A 23,159-nucleotide genomic window follows, 5' to 3' on the forward strand; every position below is an offset into this window, starting at 1 on the left:
GCTATAATGTACACTTGGGTGATGGTCTTACTGAGTGACGGGGAAATACTCCAGGCCAGAGCAAGATGCTTTTCTTAGTGGAAAGCAGTTGTATTGCTAAGGAAAAAAAAGTTCATGCAGGTGATCTCACATCTGAAGATTTCCCCCCAATGACCAGATGACCAGGTAACTGCAATCATAAGAGAGGGCACATCACCAACCCAGTGTTTGAACATTTTATTGAGCCTCACAAAGATTTAGCATTTCTGTGAGAGGAATTTTACTGGAAACTCAACCCTGCTTTTCTTGATACTACATAAAAGACCCATCTTCCTAACTTACTGGATTTCGTTATTTGCATAACTTTTTACTGACCTAGTGTTTCAATAATCCTGCCAAGTGGTCAGTATATCAGGAGTCAGGCAAACATATTGTCTGACTGAATTCACCAAAGGCTTAGAGCGGTGGTGTTGCACCAACATGCCGACACGGTGGTTTATTTGGTTACGTGTGTTGTTGTCTCTTGATAACAGTATATTCTTCGGAGTGGACATTCTCGATCTGTGTGCCAGTGAGGGGCAGACATTAACTGGTGGACAGCATTAAAAACCCATGAAAAAATAAGTTAGGAAACCCACTATGTTTTGCGAATATTTAAATTTTGGTGAAGATATTCAATAGATTTTATGATTTATAGTAAAATGTTTTTGTTTCCTGGCTTCCTTCATCGAATCATTTTGGCAAATTCAAATACTTTTCACTTAATATTTGAATGTATAAATCTAATTTCTTCATTTTCTTCTGAGTATTCTTTCTCTTTAGTTCACCTGGTGAAATGTATTTCAGTACTACTTTTTAAACAAGCAATTATATTAGTAATATGTGTGGAGTCATCTTTAAAATTAAAACCAAATTAATGCTGATTTGTCATCCTCTCTTATACATGCCTTTCATCTTGAAAGTAGTAAGCCAATAGAAGACCCAGAAGTGACTGGGACTGTTTGATCTTCATATACTTAACAGTTCTAAGTAACTGAGACACATATTTTATAGGTTTTTATGAGTCATAAATTAGCATGATATAAATATTAGTATGTTATACTGATTTCCAGTATTCCCTGTCAAAATCCACTCATATTTTGAAATCAATGTCTAGATAACTTATATTGTCTGAAGGCAGAAATTATCATAAGAGAGCTTTTGTGATAATGTATTATAAGCCATGTAAATAGTGTTTAAAAGTTGTCCACAAATGTCTATTTGGCTTGCAAAATCTGCAGAAATTCTACCAACATTTTTCAGTGCTTGTTCTTTCCACCTCTGATCTTTCTCATCCCCCTTCATTGTGTCTTACTGATCCATCAGATATAGACAGCTGCCTCGGGAGAAAGATCTCGATAAAATCAAAGACCAAGAGGGGAGTCTACTGGAGTCATCATGAATTCTACTCCTTTGTTGCTGTCAATTTTCTTTTTTAAAAAGGCACACCTTTAACTTTTTTTGGGCAGAGCAGGATTGGTGAGGGGTGGTTAAAATAAATCAGATTCTAAGTTCAGGCAGCAAAGGTAGTTACTCCAAAAAAAGTCAATACACAGAAATTAATGTATTATTGGTTTTGGTCATGGATGGAATAAATTAGATTTCTTAACCCTCTTAAGTAATTAGTGATTTTATTCGACCTAAAAAAAATGCTTCCTTTCATTATTACCTGCCTTTTCTCAGTATGCAGCATGGCAGTACAATAAACAGTGAGGTGCTTTGGCACATCAGATTTCTTTCCCATTTGGTCAGGGATCCCCTTTCACTTTTTCTCACTTCCTGTCAAACAGGAAGGATGAAAGCACTGGCCCAGGACAATGTTGTCACATCAGGAGTGGCAGAGGTGTTTACTATGATCCTCTCAGCTTTGTGCTTCAGAAGCATCTCCTGAAACCTTGGGTTTGATGTGGAAACCTGACATAAGAGAGTTGGGAAGTCCTCCATCCTTTAAGTGATCATGTGAGGCCAGCAGGGGCAGGGGGCTTGTATCTTGATTAATGATGATCATCCTATAATAGGAGCTGGAAACAGTGGTACCATGGTTTGGTGTAAGTTTTTGACAAAGAAAATTAGGCTCTGAAAGACATTTCTCATCAGAAACTGTCAATATATTAAAATGCATTTAAAAGTTACTTCTGGGAAACATATTAAATAGGCCAATCATTTAATCATTTGCTAAATGTCAAACCCTATAAAATCATGGTATAATGTCACCCTGACATAAAGCAACATCAAAATTAGTGCATCATCTATAAAGTGAAGTATCATTTGCCTTCAAGTGACAAATTCTATTGCCAAAAAATACCACTGTACTTCTAATAAGTGACACTCATTTTAATAGACCCTACAAAAATACAGTATTTTCAATGTCCCCATAAAACAGTTAACTTACAAATATTACTCTCAGAGCTTTGGTGACATCAATATGTGATTCTATTGTAAAACTCTTAATAGAATAGTTGAAACACTAGCATATAAACTAAATTCATTATATATATGACATATATATAATGTGGAAATATGAGAGGGAACATGCATACAACCAACTCTGGGAAATTATTCTGGAATTTCAAATTAACATTTTAATCAAATTAATGACTAATATATAAAAGAAATATTTTAAAGGATTATAAATGAATTTTGATCATTTATAGAGAAAAATGATTCTAATGTAAAAAATAACTAATTCTATATTAACTATGCTTGACTTTCTCTCCAGTAAGACAGACTCAGGATTTTATATACTTTGAAACGTTTTTGGAAAAAAAGTATTTTCTCTATTTTTGCCCACAAAAACAGGCACTGAAATTAATAATACATGTAGACCACAGCTCTGAGAAATTATATTTGAAGTTTCATATTTAAATACTAAAGTTTTTTAATCATCCACCATAACTTTCTAACAATTCTTTCTTAATGATAAATTTTATCAATCTCCAAAACTCATTTTAAATGATTTAAAAGTAGCAAATTAGATTAAGCAACACACAGATAAATTCCACATTTACAAGTAAAGAAATCACAGGGGCTACAGTTTATAGTCAACATAAACTTGAAAGAAATAAAGGAATATCTTTCCTGCCACCCATCATTCACTGCTTAAATTTGTGGTGAAAAAGATTTATCTATAATGACCTTTAGTCTGTATCTTAACTCTGTGTGTATTGTAATTAGCTGAAGGCATTGAACAAATTAGTTTCTCCTATTTTTATTCAGGTCCCAGAGATAAATGGCTAATTTATGAAATATTTCACTCTGTGTTATGAGAATTTAGCAAATGAATATGGAACCAAATATAAACACTTTATACCATATGTACAGTTCCTTTCATAAGGCATTATCATGTGATTTTTATTGAAAAAGATTCAATGTAGTAAAGTCTTATTTTAAGATATAGTTTCTTTCTCAATCCGAGATGTTTAGTTTATGAAAATATTGTTTGTCTCTATATTCTTTTTGTATATATGCCAACATATACCTGTGCTAGAAATATTTTATGGGAATTACAATTCTTTATGTTTGTATTTTCTATATAAAGGCATATACAACTTTGAGGCAGTGTTTCTGATGGAGAGCAGAATTCGTAAAGAGCTTGTATGTGCTTCCGTGCTCCGAAATTATATGAAATCCACTTCGAGAAGAAACTTATTTGATTAAAAAAACAAAACAAAAACAAAACCAAAACTGCACCAATGCACAGCCGGAGGCTGACAATTAAAACTAATACATAACCACATGAACATCATATTTATATAGTTAACATTTTTAAGGATGATCAGTGCTAACATATAGTATATTATACATTTGGCACTAATGTTTGCCATTGGTCCAGCAATTGGCAAAATTTGTTTCTATGTATAAATTTATTTTTTGAACATTAGGTCTGGCTAGACGTATCTTCACTATTTATAAAAAATATTTAGACAGTAAGCTCACGTTGAATAACTAGGTCTACTGTGTTCTGGAAACTCTTCAGTAGTAATACAGCTTTTTCATGTTCCATATGTACAAAACTATGTCCATTTGCCTGTAAACACACAAATAAAACAGAGCAATCAATGCACAATACTTGTATGTCATTTCACCATGGTTTCTAATCATAGGATTCAAGGGAGTATTGAGCAACCACAAGTTAACAGGTTTTAAAATTCACAATAGAATTATAACTATGGAAACAACTAATTAATTTCAACAGATATATTTATCAAGCATCCAGTATGTCTTATCTGGGACTGTCCTAGCCATTGGGCTAATTATACTGGTGAATAAGAGATAGATGCATTTGAAATATGGTAGTTGTTCTGTGGTTGTTCTTTTGAGTTGTTTGTTTTTTGCAGGAACTTAGTTGAGATGTTTTGGAAGTATTCATAGGACCATTGTCTTCTTGCCATATAATTTCTGATAGAATGATTCCATCAGCAAGGTCGAATATTTCACACATGACATGCATGATTGTGCACTTACAGTATTATTAAATCTTCTTTTGCCTTACTGAAGAGTTCTTGGTTTGTCCATTTTTATACAAAAGAGATAATTTTTATGTCTCCCATTGCTAAATGCAAATGTATTCATTATTTATACCAGTGGTTCTCAAGGATGTCACCCAATATACCTAAGAGATCCATCCCTCAGAAGTAAAGCACATTGACATTAGTAATAGTGAAGATGCTTGTCATCTCTTAGTCAAGAATCATCGAAATCCATTTTTTAAAGTTTATTTATTTATATTGAGAGAGAAAGAGCATGTACAAAAGTTGGTGGGGGGAGAGGGAGAGAATCCAAAGCAGGGGTTCCACGCTATCAGCATGTAGCCCGATGTGGGGCTCGATCCTATGAACCCTGAGATCATGACCTAAGTCGAAATCAAGAGTTAGATGCTTAACTTACTTAGCCACTCAGGCCCCCCATTCCCCAATCCATTGTGAACATAATTAGCTTAAGGTTTCAATTTTGGGATTCCAATTGGCCATTGCTTGACATTTCAAAATTTTTCTGTAGTGAATGCTCATGGTTCTTTGCTTTTTTCTACATTAAATTACAGATTCTTTTGATTGGAATGACTTTTATTATTAATATATAGAGAAGTAGATCCCATAAACCTTCACTGTCATGACGGACAAAATAAAACCCAATCTTACTGAAATTTGGTAGGAATAAATCTTGGAAACTTAATAGGTAAAAATTATGTAACCTCCTTGTAGTCTGGGACTCCACTGATTTGAAAGAGTCAGCCAAATTGACTACTTGGCAAAGTACAGACAATAGAGCTAGTTAATTGGTTGACTTTTTCAAAGTTTGATTTACTAAAATTAATTTTGGGAACCCATTGCCTTTCTTGTTTTACTTTTTAAATGCTTTCTTAAGATATGATTAATATTTCACATTACAACTCAAGATATTTCACTGCCTCTGAATTTTTAAAATTTAAAATAGCAGGGGGCACCTGGGTGGCTCAGTTGGTTAAGCCTCCCACTCTTGATTTCAGCTTCGGTTATGATCTCACAGTTCTGAGATAGAGCCTCATGTCGGGCTCTGTGTTGACAGCAGGGAGCTTGTTTGGGGTTCTCTCTCTCTTCTCTCCCTGCCTCTCCCCTGCTCATTATCTCTCTCTCTTTCTCCCCCTCTCAATATAAATAAATACAACTTAAAAAATGAATAAAATTTAAAACAGCAGATCTCTAGCATTATTGGATAGTCTTTGTATCATAGAAAATCATCTGACACATTATGTTGTCACTAATTTGTTAAAATTGGTTGGCCAATGATGTGATAAAAAAAAAAGTCCTAAAATGTTGCGAACCAAAGTACTGCTAACAAATAAGTAAAATACTAGGACACAAAAATGTAAACCCATGAAAACCCATATAACTAGAAGTTTAAATTTGTTTTGAATTAAACAATCTCCCTCTTTCTCCCTCCCTCCCTTACTTCCCCCATTCTCTTTCACCACTCTTTTCATATCTATCTATCTATCTATCTATCTATCTATCTATCTATCTATCTCTATATTTATATCTATATCTATTTCTGTGTTTGTATCTGTATCTAATCTATCTCCGTCTCTATATCATCTATATCTATCACCTATCTATATCTCTTTTGATATATATAATAACATTTAGTTAATTGAAATGCCTATCAAAGATGGCATGGCTCTTACAGTGATAGGAAACAGTAGTTGGATAGAACTTGTGGTTTGTTACACAGCCCAAATTTCTTGCTTCAAGTTATAGTTAAAAGGAGACAATTGAGTTCTGTGTGCTGTTATTTCTGGTTAAATGGTGATGTGGAATAGAGACAGCACAGCATATGGTACATTCTTTTTGTTCTCAATCTATATCTGACATGAGGAAAATAGAAAACTTGGGTGGAATGTATGTTTATTTATGAGGACTATACTAACTACCGTAATGCTTCAGTTTGACCAAAAGGCAGGTCTTAATTGTAAATTAAATTTAACTTTATTTATTTACTTACTTTAAGTAAGCTTTATGCCCAACTCACAGCCCTGAGATCAAGAATCACATGTTCTAGTGACTGAGCCAGCCAGGTGCCCCTAAAGTTAATGTTAATAATGGAGTCCTTGAATGTTACATCTTGATAATAACTTTGTGAGTGCTCAGATATCCTCTATCAGAAGACTCAGAACCTGGAATTGGAATGAACTAAAACCCACTGAGAATTTTCAGAGAATTGTTTGAAATTTAAATATCTCGGTGTTTCAGATAAAAGGAATGCCCTGGGATTAGGAGGCCATGAATGGTATGTTGTCCATCATTAGATTTCACCATTCTTGGTTTTAGCAACTACCAGTCTCAAAATATCAATTCTGAGCCTCCTGGTGCTTACCACAGGCTGTGTTCTTACACTGACTATACAGAAAGAGAAGGCAGAGTAAATCCACCCATCTACTCCAAAGTGTAGATTTGCCTGGTCTGTATTGTGCCTGGGAGAACATGGAGTTGAGGTTTAGAATCTGACTTGTTCCCTATTTTCCAGGCAAAGAATAGAAATGGAGAGGGTTGAGGCTATAGCTTTGAGACATAGCAACTGGGCAGGGAGAGATTGTGGGTGGCTCCTCAAAATAATAAAAATAATAATAATATCAATTTTAGGGGCATAAGTGACACTGAACCCAGATAGATAATTAATCATAGCTGTTAATTTTTAATGACACTTTTATCAAAAGGTCTTCAAAAAAAGGTTGCTCTATTTATGCCATTATTTTTTTTTTTATTTTTTCAATCAAACATATCTGTTATATGTTAACTGTGCCCAAGGCATTGTGCTTGGCACTGGGGATAGGAAGTAAGAAAGAGATGAGACAGGGAAGCTCCCATCAAAGAGGTGACCATATGGAAGGGGAATTTAGCCATGGACATAACTAAAAATAATGTAGAAAATGCCTTACCTGTCATAAGGACTCAGCAGTTGATGAATTGAATTAATATCAGAAGAGATAAATAAAGTACTAGAGTAGCTCAGTGGAAGGAAAAGAGAGTGGGAGGATTTCCAGAGAAGCTTTTTCTCCAGGGTACAGAAGTTTCCCTGGTAGTCACACCTGGAGAGAATGTGCTTAGCGAAGGACCACAATCAACATCTTGTTTCAAGCCTGGAGTTTCCTCCAGCCTTAGACATGTGAGCAATTGGCTCTTTCAAGTAAAGTCTTCAACAACTGATGCAGGGAAAAGAGTTTTAATATGATCCAGGTATGTAATCATTTCAATGAGGATTTAAAAATAAAAATTCCAGTGAATTTAGATCCTAAGTTTTAACATAAGAAGCAACAGTAAAATAAGCTAATGCAGAGGGACTTAATAGGCAGTGAGGTTAGTTCATAGATTCCTTCTTCAAAGTGAAGAGAGATAGTCCAATATGTGAAACGTTTAAACAGAACTTTTCTGGAGAGATAGAGAGAGGTAATGAGAGAGAATGAGTGAGAGCAAGCATGATCTAAGCTAAGCCTGTTATTTTATAAATGAAAGAGATATACCTCAGAGAGACCAGGCTAAGTAACTGAGGCCACACAGCCAGGGCTGAATAATCTGATACCATAATATTCCTTCTTATTATTTCTCTCAATACTTCACTGAAATAATAAGGCCACAATTGCTTCCATTGATTTGAACTGGCATTTCATTGATTATGCTAAAATAATGAACGTTTTCCCCTTGAAATGATTGCTATATCACCTCCTGACATAATTTTGTTCTTCACTGCAAAACCTTAATTCTCATTCAGATTCTTAACAGGATTAACTTAATTTATTCTAAAAATACTGGTGGAAATAACATTTAATCCTAAATTAGATTCTCCAGAAATGCTGAATCTCTCATTCTTATTATAGTATTAACTCTGGCTTAATTGGGTTCTTGTAGCCATATGTGAGCTTTCGCTCTCAAAAGTGGGAAGACTAAGTAAGTCGGGCTATCTGCTAGGACGGTGCCAGGAAAGTTGAGAGGAAATGGATTAAAAAAGGAGAAAACTTTTAGGGCAGAATATATAAATTTGGCATCTAATTGAACATGGGTATGAGAAACAAACAAGAATCAAATTGTGATACTATTAATGACAAATGGAAAGGAAGGAATATCTTAGTCGGGAAGACAATGGAGTTTGAGGCCATGGCAATGCGGGCAAGGGGAGTGTTGATCATGTAGTTAGAAACCAGAGAGGAGTTCAGGAAGGGTCAGGATGGCAGTATTAGCAACAGAAGTTAGGTTTTACTGCGGTTTGGCATTCACCACATGGAAGGCTAAGAGATTTATCAGAAAATAAGTTAAAAACAGAGCACTGTGAAAGAAGGAAAAGCTAATTAGGGGAGTAGGAGGGGGTTGCAGCTTGGGACGTGGAGAGCAAAACTGAGAGATAGTGTTTGCTGTTGACATTGGCATCTAGGAAAACCTGTCTGAATTAAGGGAGGGGAGGGTGAAGCAGAGCCTAATCCTTCCTGCCCAAGGATGGCAGAACTAAAGAACAGGGATTCCCTTGGGACCAATGCAAGGAGGAGAGAAAACAGGAAAGCTGGGTTCCTGAGGGATCCTGGCAGGAGAATAACTGGGAAGAGTCGTCATGTAGGGGATCAAGGTCCTGTGCTCATAAAGTAGCAGGGAATCCAGGAAAATCAAGTATTTTCCAGTGGCCCCACTGATCCCCAGTTTTCTGCAACAGAATAAAAAGCAGAGAAAAGGCATAGCTAGATGCAGTCTGGCCTTGTATCTGGGTCTGTTTCCAATAAAACAGGCTTCAAGATGTTTTGAATCACAATCCGAGCTCTAATTCAAGGCTAGAAAGATCCCATGTATACATGAGCTTTTAATATCACTTTAAATCATCTTTAGTGCTTCATGCTTTGTAAGTGACAAACGAAAGTTATATAGTTGGAAACTCAAATACAGGGCTGATTTTCCAGAAGGAAATAAGCAGATTGATAACTTAGATCACTGAGTCAAATAAACACGAAGACTCTACGTGTAATTTTAGTACCCAGACATGTTTTGGATCTAAAACCCAAGCTTTAGTGGGGCGCCTGGGTGGCTAAGTCAGTTGAACGTCCGACTTAGGCTTGGGTCATGATCTCACGGTTTGTGAGTTTGAACTCCGGATCGGGCTTTGTGCTAACAGCTGAGGGCCTGGAGCCTGCTTCTGATTCTGTGTCTCCCTCTCTCTCTCTGCCCCTCCCTCCCTTGCTCACGTTCTGTCTCTCTCTCAAAAATAAATAAAAATTAAATAAAAATAAAATCTAACTTTGGTGAACCTCAAGAGGCCGAAATGCCACAACTAGGGACTGCCTGGGAATGGCTTAAGAATACCAGGGAGACTCTGAAAGATCAGAAAGCACATTATTTTAGAAAGTTTATTAAAGATTAAATGAGTTAATATATATCAGGTGCACAGGCCTGGCAAACTATAAACCAATCAAATGTTAGCTACTGCTACCAATATTACTTCACTATTACTTTTTGAATTTTCATGGAGTCACAAATAGAAGGACAAAATGTCAGAGAAACTTTTCTTTGTTCTTTTTTAGTTAATTCTCATTTTTTAAAAGATGAAAATGTGAGGAGGATCAGAGACAGTACATGAAATATCCAAGCTCAGAGTGCTGGTGAGTAGGTGAGAATTCATGTCACAGATGTCAACTCTGCATCTTGGCATAATTCGTTTCATTGGATGTTGTAAGGCTGGTAATGAATGTTTTCAGTTTATTAAATGAAATCAATTTTTAATATTAACTGAATCATTTCTTAATATGGAACATTATGTTAGACTTGATTCTGGGGGATACGAGGATGGAAGGGGTTGGAAGAGGGGTTTAATATTTATGGTGCTCTTAGGTGTGTGACTAGAAGAAGAGCTGAGGAAATAAATGCCAGTACAATGCAATATTAATTGCAAGGTTTAAATCCAATGATACTTTGAAAAGTGAGTGAGTATAACCTACATTTGTGCGTTTGATACTTTGAATATATTCACATGGAAATGCAAAAGATGCTTTGGAGAATAAATGCTAAATTAATGAAATTTTTATTTATTTAAAAATTTTTTGAATGTTATTTATTTATTTTGAGGGAGAGAGAGCGAGGGAGCAGAGGTGGGGGAGGGGCAGAAAGAGGGAGGGAAAGAATCCCAAGCAGGCTCCGTGCTGCCAGTGTGGAGCCCAGTGCGGAGCTCTGACCCACAAACCGTGCAGTCATGACCTGAGCGGAAACTGAGAGTTGGATGCTGGCCTGACTGAGCCACCCTGGTGCCCAGCTAAATTAATAACATTTTTAAATCCATGGCCACATTTGGCCACATATATGTTTATGTAAACACAGTGTCTATTGTGGATTATAATAAAATGTGTGCACTTTAGAGGAAGTAGCAACTTAATAAAAAAAATGAGAAATAAATGAAATGGTTTATTAAGTTAAAATGAAGTTAATGGGAAAAAATTTAGGAAAGAAAAGATATTCTGAAAATGTTATGCTTCCAGAATATATGACCAATGGGTTTCTGGCTTTAGCTGATTTGAAAATATAAAGGAACGTTTTACTATGTAATCTTTGTATTGTTTCTAGAAGTTATCCTACCTTTTAAAAATTCAATTTGACATCTGTGCCATAAAATGATTTTTAATTGCCCCTTTGCATGACTTAAACATGGAAAGATGGAGGGTTAATGAAAATAATATTTACAATAGTGACAAAAAGTAGAGCTTTGCAATTATGGTCATCAATTTACTATAAAACATATTGGGTTTCTGGACTTCATCCTCTTGTTGCTCCAAGATTTATTTTTTATTTCCTTCTGGTAAATATTTTGTTAAATGGATAAATTATGGATGTTTATACTATAGAAATTCTACAGAGGATTCTGTAATACTCTCAGAAATTTTGTTGTACCCTTATTATTCAAAGCTCTAAATTTAAAAACTAATTGCTAAGAAGTCTTGGCAACAAGGTTGGTGGTATTATCCAATAAGGAGGAGAGCATGACTACTTTAGAATCCAAAAGAGAAATGGAATTAGAGGCTCAGATGTGTGATTTTTGGTTGATTGAAACTCACCCTCAGGGACACATACTTAAAGGATCAGTATACATGCATTTTTAATTTTAAAAAATTTTAATGTTTTTTTATTTTAAAAAATTTTTCAATGTTTTATTTATTTTTGAGAGAGAGAGACAGCTTGAGTAGGGGAGGGTCAGAGAGAGAGAGAGAGGGATACACAGATTCTGAAGACAGGCTCCAGGCTCTGAGCTAGCTGTCAGCACAGAGCCTGACGCAGGGCTCGAACCTACGAACCGTGAGATCATGACCTGAGCCGAAGCTGGACGCTTAACCAACTGAGCCACCCAGGCGCCCCAATGTTTATTTATTTTTGAGACAGAGACAGAGAGACAGAGAGAGACAAGTGTGAGCAGGGGAGGGGGAGGGGGAGAGAGAGAGGGGGAGACACAGAATCCAAAGCATGCTCCAGGCTCTGAACTGTCAGCACAGAGCCTGACATGGGGCTCCATCTTGGAAACCACGAGATCAAGACTTGAGTAGAAGTCAGACACTTAACTGACTGAAGCACCCAGGCATCCCAGTGTACATGTATTTCGTACATTAGATATACATTAGCACGTTAATATCTTTGAATGCCTAGGTTCTTGGAATGAGGGAAAACTAAAAAAATGTAGAGCAACCATATTAGAGTTATAAGGACAAGACTTCCTGGTGTTTAATCCTGACAGCCAGACATTAAGAGAAACAATGAAAATCTTAAGTAATTTAAATTATGCTTCACATTAACTACCTGAAATGCTCATTTCAAAATTTTAATCTGATAGAGTGCTCTCATTAAATATTGGCATAAATTTGGAGCTGAATACACTGCATAATCAATACTACGCTGACTTTATGCCAACTCATTTGGAAACTTTTCCTTTCTATCAAAAATCTGAACTACGTATCTTAAATTCTGGGAGAGTTTCTATAAAAAATTTATGCAGAGCATTTTAAATGTGATAAGTTTGAAGCCTTAATGGCTTTTACTTTAGTATTAAAAAACTCTTTATAGAATAAAACATAGATGAGAATTTCTCTTCTATCTGAAGTGCACACATGTATTGCTGCTTGAATATTTCATGAATTCAGGCTCAAAAAAGACATGGCAAGATAGAATAGACTCAATTAAACTAAATATTTTGTTAATTATTTGTTTAGAAATTTGGGCATGAAGGGTGCCTGGGTGGCTCAGTTGGTTAAAGGTCTACTATTGGTTTTGACTCAGGTCATGGTTCACAGTTTGTGAGTTCGAGTCCTGCATCAGGCTCTGTGTTGATAGTGTGGAGCCTGCTTGGGATTCTCATTCTCTCTCTCCTCTCTTTCTCTCTCTCTCTCCCTCAAAATAAGTAAATAAACTTAAAATTTTTTAACAAAAAACACTTCAAAAAAATTTGGGCAGAAATGAATAATAGTCATCTTGAAGCCATTTACTTATTCATCTGACCTGATTTTAGAATGTTGTTTTCTTATCAAACATGTGGAACGAATATTTCTAACAAATGGACTCCCTACCTCAGTTGGCAGAGCCCTTCCCTGACAAGATAGATGTTATTTTTTAAAAAAGAAATAAACACTTCAAATTGAACAGAACTGCAAAATCAACCTCTCACTTTCAGGGAGCTCTTTGCAGCCATGTTGGTTTCTATTTGGTAGAACCATTTGGTCTTAAAAGAAGAGAGTTGGAACTGAATTTATCAAATGTTCAAAGTTGTCTTCTATCCTCTCTTCCTCCATTTTCTGCTCAGGTAATTTTGGGCATGTCTGCTTCCTGGGCTAGGTTGTATGAAGTCAGGGACTTGGTTACATTCTTGATTACATTGTTTACATTGCTTGGCACAGTACTCTGTTAACAGCGGGCATTTAACGCATATTTTCCAAATACATAAATAGAAAATGTGATGAACATGATCCTATCAGTAAAATTTGTTCCAGTAAAATCAGTACTGTTTAATGGAAGAAGGTCAAATAAATCATTTAACCTCTGTCAACAGTAGATACGTTGCAGGGTTGTTGTGTGATATAAATGATACAATATAGTACCTAATTATTATTTTTATTTCAGCCAAAGTATGGAAGTTAGAGCCAACCTCACAAGCTTAACTTGTTTTTGTTGGTTTCCCAGTTTTCCTTATTTCTTTGTTTTGATTTGCAGTAAGTATTTGCTCAATCTTTTATTAGCTGACTGTGGCGCACTTCATAAATAGAATAAGATATGCAGAGAAACTCTGGCATATAAAACCATAAACATTAAAAAAAATAATCTGTGTTGTCTTTCAGTCAAATTGTATCAAAAAATCTTATTCCTTCAATGTATTATCACTATAAGCAATAGTTTCTCTGAACACTAAGAATGACATGATTACTGACCCTTTCCCCCCACCTTTCCATCCAATCTCTCTGATGCTTTTGATTTTCAACCACCAAATAAACTAAAGAAAAGCATGAACTCATTTGACCTTGCTGGGAAATGCTTTAGTGACATTTCCAAATACCTTAAGTTTATTTTTTTTGAGTCTCATCTCATACTTCCTTTAAACCGTAATGAAAATTTCTCACTCTACTTTTTTGTAGCCTTTTTGGGAGAAATTTTTAAAAATTCAGAGACATGAATATACCCTAACCCATTCTGAATGACTCATGATGATAATTATGAACATGAACACGATGTGGGACAAAGCTGTGGGTCCAGTTAGATGCTTCTATAAGAAACATTCCCCAAAGTGTGTTCTGTGGAGGTAGTTAGTTGATGTTGTTAGTAAAGAGGGCTGTATGGTTAAATATAAGTTTGAAAGGTTTCTCAGGTTCTGAAATACTTAATACATTGCAAAATCCTGCAACAAGGGATAGAATCTGAGGTGGCTCCAGTAATTTAAGGGATGCCATTGGGAAACACCTTACTGTCTATACATAATGACTCTGCTGTACTTTTTGAATTTTGTTTCTGTCTTTTAAAAGAAGTTTCTCTCCCTTCCTGTACAGTGAAACTGTCAGCTATGACTTCTTGCTTCTGACAATGTGCCTGGATCCAGAGGCTTTCCCCTTGGTGGTCTGGAAAGGTAGGTAAAAGATTCCAAACACGAAATCAGGTCTTATGAGTAAAAGGCATGGTATTTAGTTCATGGGCTTTGTGACATTAATTATGGCTTCTTGAAAGTATTTTGTTTCGAGGTTGTTGAAGATATATGCTAAGCCAAGTAAGATAATACTGTTAGCAGCTAACCCCACCTACTGGTCATTCAAAGCAGTATAAAAGTTCCAGGAAGGTTTGATCTGGTGGTCAATAGATACAACACTATGTATCTGTATATGACAGATTCAGGCATCTGTGGCCATTTCATTTAGACTTTTGGGAATCTAAGCTTTCTTCCTACATTCTGAGCCTTGAAAGCTGTATTTCACCACCTCCTCCCTCTTCTAAGCCCCCTCCATGTTTCAGTTTTCCAACTCAGTGCAAAACCTTAAAATTCTAGGCTTTTCTTTCTTCAAGCCTGCAGTCTCCCTGTCTAGTATTCTCTTTGAACTCCACACTCACTCGTTCTGAATTGAGTCTCTCACCTCTGCTCCTTAACAGGGTTTCCAGGCTAGCCTCCAGCTCTTCCTGCTACTTATACTCCTTTCTCCTCTCAGTTAAACCTGGCACAACTCCTGCTTGTGGTCTCTCTCTCTCTCTCTCTCTCTCTCTCTCTCTCTCCCTCTGTAGATTTGCAGGGCCCCATGCAAGATAAAGAAAAATGATCATAAGTTATAAAGAATTTTAAGCTGGCAAGAGCAGAGTATTAGACCAAGTGTGGGATCCTGGGTTTCTGCACAGATGTGCGGGACTCTGTAGATGGCACATCAGGGAAGCTGGTCTGGATGCTAATAAATCATTTTCACTTGAGGCGTCACTGCAAGGTCTGCTGCTGGGGAATCCCAAGCTAAGGTAACAACTGTTAAAGTAAAACATTGGCCCATCCAGTACAAGCATAATCATTTTATAGAATACACTCGTAGTCAGCATCCCACAGCTTGGGAGGCTACCCCTAAAAGAGAGAGAGAAAGCACACTAGCGGGGAAGGGGCAGAGAGAGAGAAAAGAGAGAGAGAATCACAAGCAAGTTCCATGCTGTCAGCACAGAGCCTGATGTGGGGCTCAATCTCATGAACTGTGAGATCAGATGCTCAACCAACTGAGCCATCCAAGGCCCCCAACTCCTGCTCAATCAAGAGTAAACTCTCTTGATAAGGCACTCCAAGCCAAACAACCTACCAATAGCTAACTGAAACTTTATAGACTCGTTTGTTGAGAGTGGGATCTTGAATTGTCTATATGAATTGTACAACCAAGGTTTCTTATGACTAGAAAACAAAGGGAAATATCTTACTTGTTTGAATTATCATATCTTTCAATTGTTCTACTTTGGTATCTTAGGCATATAGCCATAGAAAAGGAATATATTTTGGGAAACTCTTAAAATTATGGTAAGGTAGAAGAGAGTATGAAATGATCTTCAATTATGTATCATATTAGTATACCTTATATGAGAAAAATCTGTTTTGATGACTGGTAAAATCTGGATGTTATTAATAAGTATCTGTAAATCATTTAATTTCTCTTTTCCTGCCAAAGTTAGTCTCCTGTCTAGGGAATATGGGGTGAGCAGGTAAATGAAGTGAATGTTTCGACTATAGTTATAAAATAGAATATTATACTTCTAGATATAATACGTAATATATTTACAAATGAACATTATGTTCTAACTGCAAACCATGTTAACTATCAAGTAATATATATCCTTTTTTCTAGTCTTCATTTTTCAACAGAGTAACTATAATTAGTAGATTTTCTATATTATTTTTTAAGTTTTTAAAAAATTTTTATTTATTTTTGAGAGAGAGAGAGAGGCAGAGCACAAACAGGGGAGGGGCAGAGAGAGAGGAGGACACAGAATCTGAGGCAAGCTCCAGGCTCTGAGCTGTCAGCACAGAGCCTGACGCGGGGTTCGAACTCATGAGCTGTGAGATCATGACCTGAGCTGAAGTCAGATGCTGAACCAACTGGGCCACCCAGGTGCCCCTAGATTTTCTATATTTTAACATATTTTCAATTTAAAATGTATAATAAATTAGACTGAAAATTTTTAACTGTTAAGAATGTTACAAAAAAACCTACGATGTTAAATCAATGAAATCACTATTTCAAGAATGATCAAATATTGACAAATTCACATGGTTCAATCTAATAATATTTTTTTAATGATGAATGTGCTTTTACTTGTCCTCTCTCACTCTTGTAGGATTTGACTTTATGCAGGAAGATGAGGCTGGGAGGGATCAGGTCTCCCTGTATGGTAGGTCATTGGTATATGCTCATTAATTATAGTGTATTTATTCTGGGAAAATGAACGGTAAAATGACAGAAACATCATGTGAATATATTTTAATTAAGATTATCTTCGAGTGCACACCTCTTTGTGTAATTCCAATGACATGTTCCTGGTCCCATAGCAGAGTAAAAAGAGAATAGTGGATAAAAACAGTTCTAGACAAAGGGACAGCTTTTATATAATGATTTTGGGGTTTAGGGGGGATTTGGGAAAGGTATATCTTTTTTGATATATTTAATATCCCTTTTGTTATTTGCTACTGGGTTAGACCAAAACCAATAACTCTCATCACTTAGGGAGCTCATTTGTTGATTTTTGTTTGTTTGTTTCTTTGTTCCTTTGACCCCGAATTTCTAGGCTGTTACATTGATAACAAGGGTTATAAAGTAATTTGCTCCAGTGAGGAGCAAAGATCCTCTTATTTCTTTCAGAAAGTATAACTCACTTCTGCTTTTTAACTAGTATGAGTAAAACTGTGAATATAGTAATTTATTTGATTAAGGTCTATGTACATTTTTCTTTTGCTGAAAATGGATTTTTATTTCATTGTATTTGATACAAATGAGTTCCAAAGCAAAAAAAAAAATAAAACAAAACAAAACAATAGGCATCTGTGGAGAGAAGAGCCAACCTGGGTGCAGTTCTTCTGCAGAGTTTGGCTTTTAACAGATTGGGTTTATGATTCCTTCCTACTTCTTGCATTAGGAATTGATTCCTTAGTGCACGCTGTTGTTGCTGTATATCTCTTAGGGACTAGAAATACTAAGCTCTCATGTTCCTACATGTAAGCCTTCTAGAATTGCACAGCCAGCCAGAAAAGAGTGTTCTAAACCTGTAATTAGACAGATTTCTCATTTCCTTATTCAGTATATCTGTATTCATCTATACTGATTACCTATCTATCTACCTATATATATGGATATATAACATTTTAGCATATAACATAAACATATATTATGTATTATATCTGGATTCTCCTGAATCCAGAGAAAAAATCTTTCTTTTGCTACCTCTGTCATGAATGAAGGCAACTCTTAGCCTTATCTGAAATTGTGGAAAACTTCTCTAAGCAGCCTGGCACTCCAAAGACCAGAGGTCTGCATTTTTTTTTTTCAGGCTCAAAAGTTCAAAATAATTCTTTGAAAGTCAGTAGAGAAAAAAAAACCTACCCATTTCCTTTGCTAAATACTAGCACTTACCAAGTGTTAGAGTATTACATTGTTAATTTATTCTTGACTGCTTTTCATCGAAATTTATAAAATCATTAAAGAGTTGAATATTTAAGGTGAGGGACCTCAGATACAATATAAACCACAGTTCACTCTACACATAATAAATGTGAGTCCCATCGATATGCTATAAAATTCTTAAGATCAAAGGGCTAGTTAGGCAATCCAAAAATATAGAACTTCCAGAATAAAATGACAAAAAGAAATTTTGTTTCAATATTTTAACTCTAAAGGTCAACTGCTGGCTTGGTCTGCCTGCATGGACTAGATTCAAACCTGTTGGACACTGTCTCTAGGGTGACATTGCCACAGGTCGGAGCAACCTCTAGTCTTTTCAAGAATTATGGTTCTTGGAAACTTGAGTTTTCATGATCCTGCTAGTTAGTTTAAAATATTTCTGAGCAGAGACCTGGGTGGCTCAGTTAGATAAGATCTGACTTCAGTTCAGATTATGACATTAAGGTTTGGGAGTTCGAGCCCAATGCAGGCATTGGGCTCTCTGCTATGAGTGTGGAGACTGCTTTGGATCCCATCTCCCTCTGTTTCTGCTCCTCCCTCAAGCTTTCTCTCAAAAATAAGTAAACATTAAAAAAATATTTCTGGGGTACCTGGATGGCGCAATTGGCTACGAATCTGTCTTTTGATCTCTGCTCAGGTCTTGATCTCACAGTTGGGGAGTTTGAGTGCCACATCGGGCTCTGCGCTGATGGTGCAGCACCTGTTTGGGATTCTGTCTCTCCTTCTCTCTGCCCCTTCTCTGCTTGTGTTTTCTCTCTCTCTCAAAATAAATAAATAAACTTAAAAATACACATTTCTGGGAATAAAATATTAAAATATATGTACATATAGTTTATAGTTATATAGGGTTTCTATTTTCCTAGAACTTTTTCAAAGTGTTCAGTAAATAGATAGAAGATCTCCTCAGAGCTGAATTGAGTTGGGCCCTTGCATTGTTGTAACTGTTTGCAGATCCAGTCTGACTAGAAGGATCTTTTTCCACATGTTCTCTTTTCCCAGTGTCCCAATATATTGTGTTGAACTATTTCATAGTTGCTCCAAATGGTTAAATATCTGTGATGAAAAATACTTCCACCTAGTGATATGGTGATAAAATTTGGAGTCATAAGTCAAAATACTGAATCTTAAGTAAACCGATGATACTTAAGTCCCTTTCTCTGCAATATAGAAAATGATTAAGCAGAAGTGAATTTAGAGAAAGGAACAAAGAAAGCAAAATGGTTATACCAAGATTTTACTTAGCTCTTTACTGGAGTGACTCTCTTTGTTCCACGGAGTTTTAAGTTACAGTAAACGTCCTTTCTATCAGACAGTACATTTTTAATAAGTCACTTTATATATAGTGAAATTTCTGTTCAAGCATCTGAGAAGGGGGAACAGGGAGATATAACCATGTGTTTCACAGTTTTCAAACAGTAATAAGCTTACTGTTGAGAAATTAAATATGGACAAGTCTCTTCTTCCTCATCCAAAGTCACATAGATACCCTATTTTGGTATCTCATGACGCATACTTATATTTGATAGCTGTGCATAGATTCTTGTATGTTTCAGTTCTTCCATTATCAAATAACAATATTCATATGAACAAAAATATGCAGAACATCTACCATATGCCAAATACTGGAATGTATAGAATTACATGAGATTGATTTGTTTCTGACTTACCTCTCAACCTTGCCAAAATAGAGGCAAATAAGAAATGTGAGGAGGACTTATTGCCAATCATTTAATTCAAGTAATTCAACTTAATAACATGGTTACATAGTTGCTTTATGTTAGTATTTGAAAATGATGCTTTTTATGTCTCTTACCTGAAGGATCTTATCACCAGGCTGCAGCAGGTTGGATGCTGGTCCATCAGGCTGAACCCTAGTAACAAAGATACCCTATAAGTCAGAAGTAACAAAGGTTAGGATTATTATTAAGAACTAGCCCTAGTTAAAAAAAAATTCATTCACATAAAAAGCAATGAAAATAGACTAAAAACATTTTACAAATGTAAGTTCAAAGATTATTACAATATTTTAAGCAAGGTACCACTCCTAAGTCAAGGTTAAGAAAAGCACCCTCTTACTTGCATAACAAACGCTTATCTTGTTTTTAAAATACACTTATGAATTATAAACTGATCTCATGGCATAGTCTTAATCACTTTCTTAAATAGTTTGAAATATGGTATTAAACACCGTTCATATAATTCTGAAATTGTCTTAAGGTATTCTTCATTGAAAATATCTTCTATTTGATAAGCTGTAAATTCTGTGAACACTTAAAAAGCCTTATCAGAATTACATATAAATACTGGTTTATTTTATTCAGCATTACTTTGTATGTTACTGAATTTTAATATAAAATGTGTATGAACAAATTAAACATAAGAAAATTCCAAGCATAATGTTTTAAGCTTAAAGTTTCTGCCCACATAGTTACAAAATCCCTAAACTGATTGGTTTATAAAGTCAAGATAATTTTGTTGATCATTTATATAAAGCAAGCACATACTAAATGTCTACCATATGCTAGGTCTTGATTGCTAGAGCTATAGTAATATTCAGAATATAATTTTTGGCTTCAATGAGCTCATAATATAGTAGAAGTCAAGAAACCAAGAATTTAAAAAAATTAAAAGTATAAATAATTTATATAAAAACAAAAATATGTATTAAATTATAAAAATTATATCTTAATACAGTTGTTATTATTCTGTTGTTCCTAAGAAGTATTAATAGAATAGAAGATAACATTTTAATGTCATTGCCTGTTATTTAGTAAATCAGCTTATTTGTTGATTTATAAACTTGATGAATCTCACTTAAACCCATTAGCTTTATGTGTGTGTGTGAACGGTTTAACAAAAAGACCCTGATTGAAATACTTCTTGTGTATTTTTATTTAGCATTTCAGATCTTTATGAGTTATTCATTTAAAGCTTTTGAGTGATTTTTATCTTTCTGATTTTAATGTTTTTCCTTCCCATTTAAAGATGGATCTACAGGCAGTCATCAAAATCCTTAGAAAACTACTTAACTTTTAGCCACTGATCAACTTCTAGAACTTATCTTAAGGAAGTAACTGGACAAGTTGCAACATTTATTTACTAACATGCTCATCATAGTATCATTGGTAATAGTAAAAATACAAACCACACAGTAAGTCTAATAACAGAGAATTGATTAAATGACAATAAATTCATACAATAGTATGATATGTGTTCATTAAAAGTGAAGTCCTAGGTGGCAGCCATAGAAGTTCACTAGTGCTTAGTGAAACAAGCTGGCAGTAAATCATTATACATGTGATATCACTATTATGCTATGATACTGTCTTTGCTGAAATATGTTCATATGCATATTTGTGTGGGAAAATATCTGGAAGGATATTTTAACAGTGACTGTTACTGGGTAATAACATTTGATATATATGTGTGTGTATTTTGTTTTCTTTTTTGTTTATCTGTCTTTTCTAATTTTTCTCTAATGATTATGTGTTACATATGACATTAAGAAAATAATAAACATTTTAAAAATAGGCTAATAATGTCATTATTCAGAGTGACAGAGTGCTCAGCTTCAGTTGTACAAATTGTCAATTCAAAAGGAATAAGAAAACTGGTTGTTTGAAAAGGACGGTAAAATAAGGCACGATGGGTAATCCACCAGATCAGTGAATGGCACTGGTTTTGAAAACAAATATGATTCCTACAGCCCTGTACTCGTTGGGCACATAATACTCATGCCATCAGTCCAGGACACTGTATGTGCAATTGTCCCTTGTGGTAGTCTCCCTCTTTGCTATCGGGGTCTCTCTACAACAGACAGATTGTCACTGTTACCCAAAAGAAGCTGCTACATCTCTGGGTGCCAAAGGTGAAGTGGTTTTGAATATTACTTTCTCCCAGCAGTCAGAGTTTGGGCTCCTCGTTAGTTCTGATTGAATTTCTTCAGCCTATTCGATGGGAACAATTTTAATAATGTTTGCATAAATCCAGACCATAGGAGCTAAATTATGGCCATTGTATTTGCAACGCTGGGAGGAACTAGTAATGCTCCACAACCTAACTGCTGAAAGAATACAAATGTGATGTGTGTGACAGGTTTAATTTCATCTATCATGAAGCTCTATGGGATTCAATTGCTGTTCTGAAGACTTGCTTGGAAGCTTCGTCTTATGGTGGGGTGAGTCTTCCAAAGCATTTATTGCTGCTTTCTAAAGCTTTAATATTTTGTTTTTAAAAATCATTTTCTTTTTACCCTTTTTTAAAAATTGAAAAAAATTTAACATTTCCTTATTTTTGAGAGACAGAGAGAGACAGAGCACAAGTGGGGGAGGGGCATAGAGAGGGGAGACCCAGAATCTGTAGCAGGCTCCAGCCTCCGAGCTGTCAGCACAGATCCTGCGACATGGGGCTTGAACTCACAAACTTTGAGCTCATGACCTGAGCCAAAGTCAGATGCTGAACCAACAGCCACCCAGGTGCCCTTCCTTTTTTTAAAAAATTTAAATCCATGTTAGTTAACATATAATGTAGTAATGGTTTCAGGGGTAGAATTTAGTCAATCAATAAATATCATGAACTAAGAAACTGTTACTGCTCACTAGCATAGTTTTTTTTCTTTTCTCTCTCTCTCTATATATACATACATGTCCAATCAGGCAGCCTACTGTCACATTAGTTGAAATAGAAAGCAATGAGTGTTATATTGGATAATGTTCTGTGGCATTCATTATTTGTGGAGGTGGAATGTTTCCAAAAAAGATTCCTGCAAAGGCCAGTGCCCTGATTTTTCACTCTATTTATAGGAGGAAAAAAAATAACTCTGAACCCATTTTGGGGCCTCTGCTATGATGAATATTGATGACTTTGTTGCAGTTTTGGAAAATCTCATTGTAGTAATGTGTCAGTCATCTTTTCAACAATTTTTTTTTTATTCTGAGACTTCAAAGAATACTTTGGCACTGATGAAAGAATTTGGTAAGGAATCAAACTATTT

The 23,159-nt window shown here is 35.4% G+C and overlaps 1 protein-coding gene and 1 non-coding gene across 2 annotated transcripts in view; one reads left to right on the forward strand and one right to left on the reverse strand.

Annotated features, from left to right (window-relative positions):
* Positions 1 to 201: 201 nt before the first annotated feature.
* The window catches only part of LRRC7 (leucine rich repeat containing 7), a 542,709-nt gene continuing 519,751 nt past the window's right edge, over positions 202 to 23,159 (reverse strand). Inside the window, exons 26-27 of the mRNA XM_029949178.1 lie at positions 19,980 to 20,054; positions 202 to 4,045 (exon numbers count right to left, since the gene is read on the reverse strand). Of these exons, the coding sequence (XP_029805038.1) occupies positions 3,938 to 4,045; positions 19,980 to 20,054 (183 nt within the window). The 3' untranslated portion in view covers positions 202 to 3,937. The remainder of the gene's footprint in view (positions 4,046 to 19,979; positions 20,055 to 23,159) is intronic.
* LOC115300596 lies at positions 6,851 to 6,978 on the forward strand. Its single transcript, XR_003912758.1, has one exon. It is a non-coding gene; the product is annotated as a small nucleolar RNA SNORA51 (small nucleolar RNA).

Source organism: Suricata suricatta, chromosome 8 (assembly GCF_006229205.1).
Source record: "Suricata suricatta isolate VVHF042 chromosome 8, meerkat_22Aug2017_6uvM2_HiC, whole genome shotgun sequence".
NCBI lineage: Eukaryota > Metazoa > Chordata > Mammalia > Carnivora > Herpestidae > Suricata > Suricata suricatta.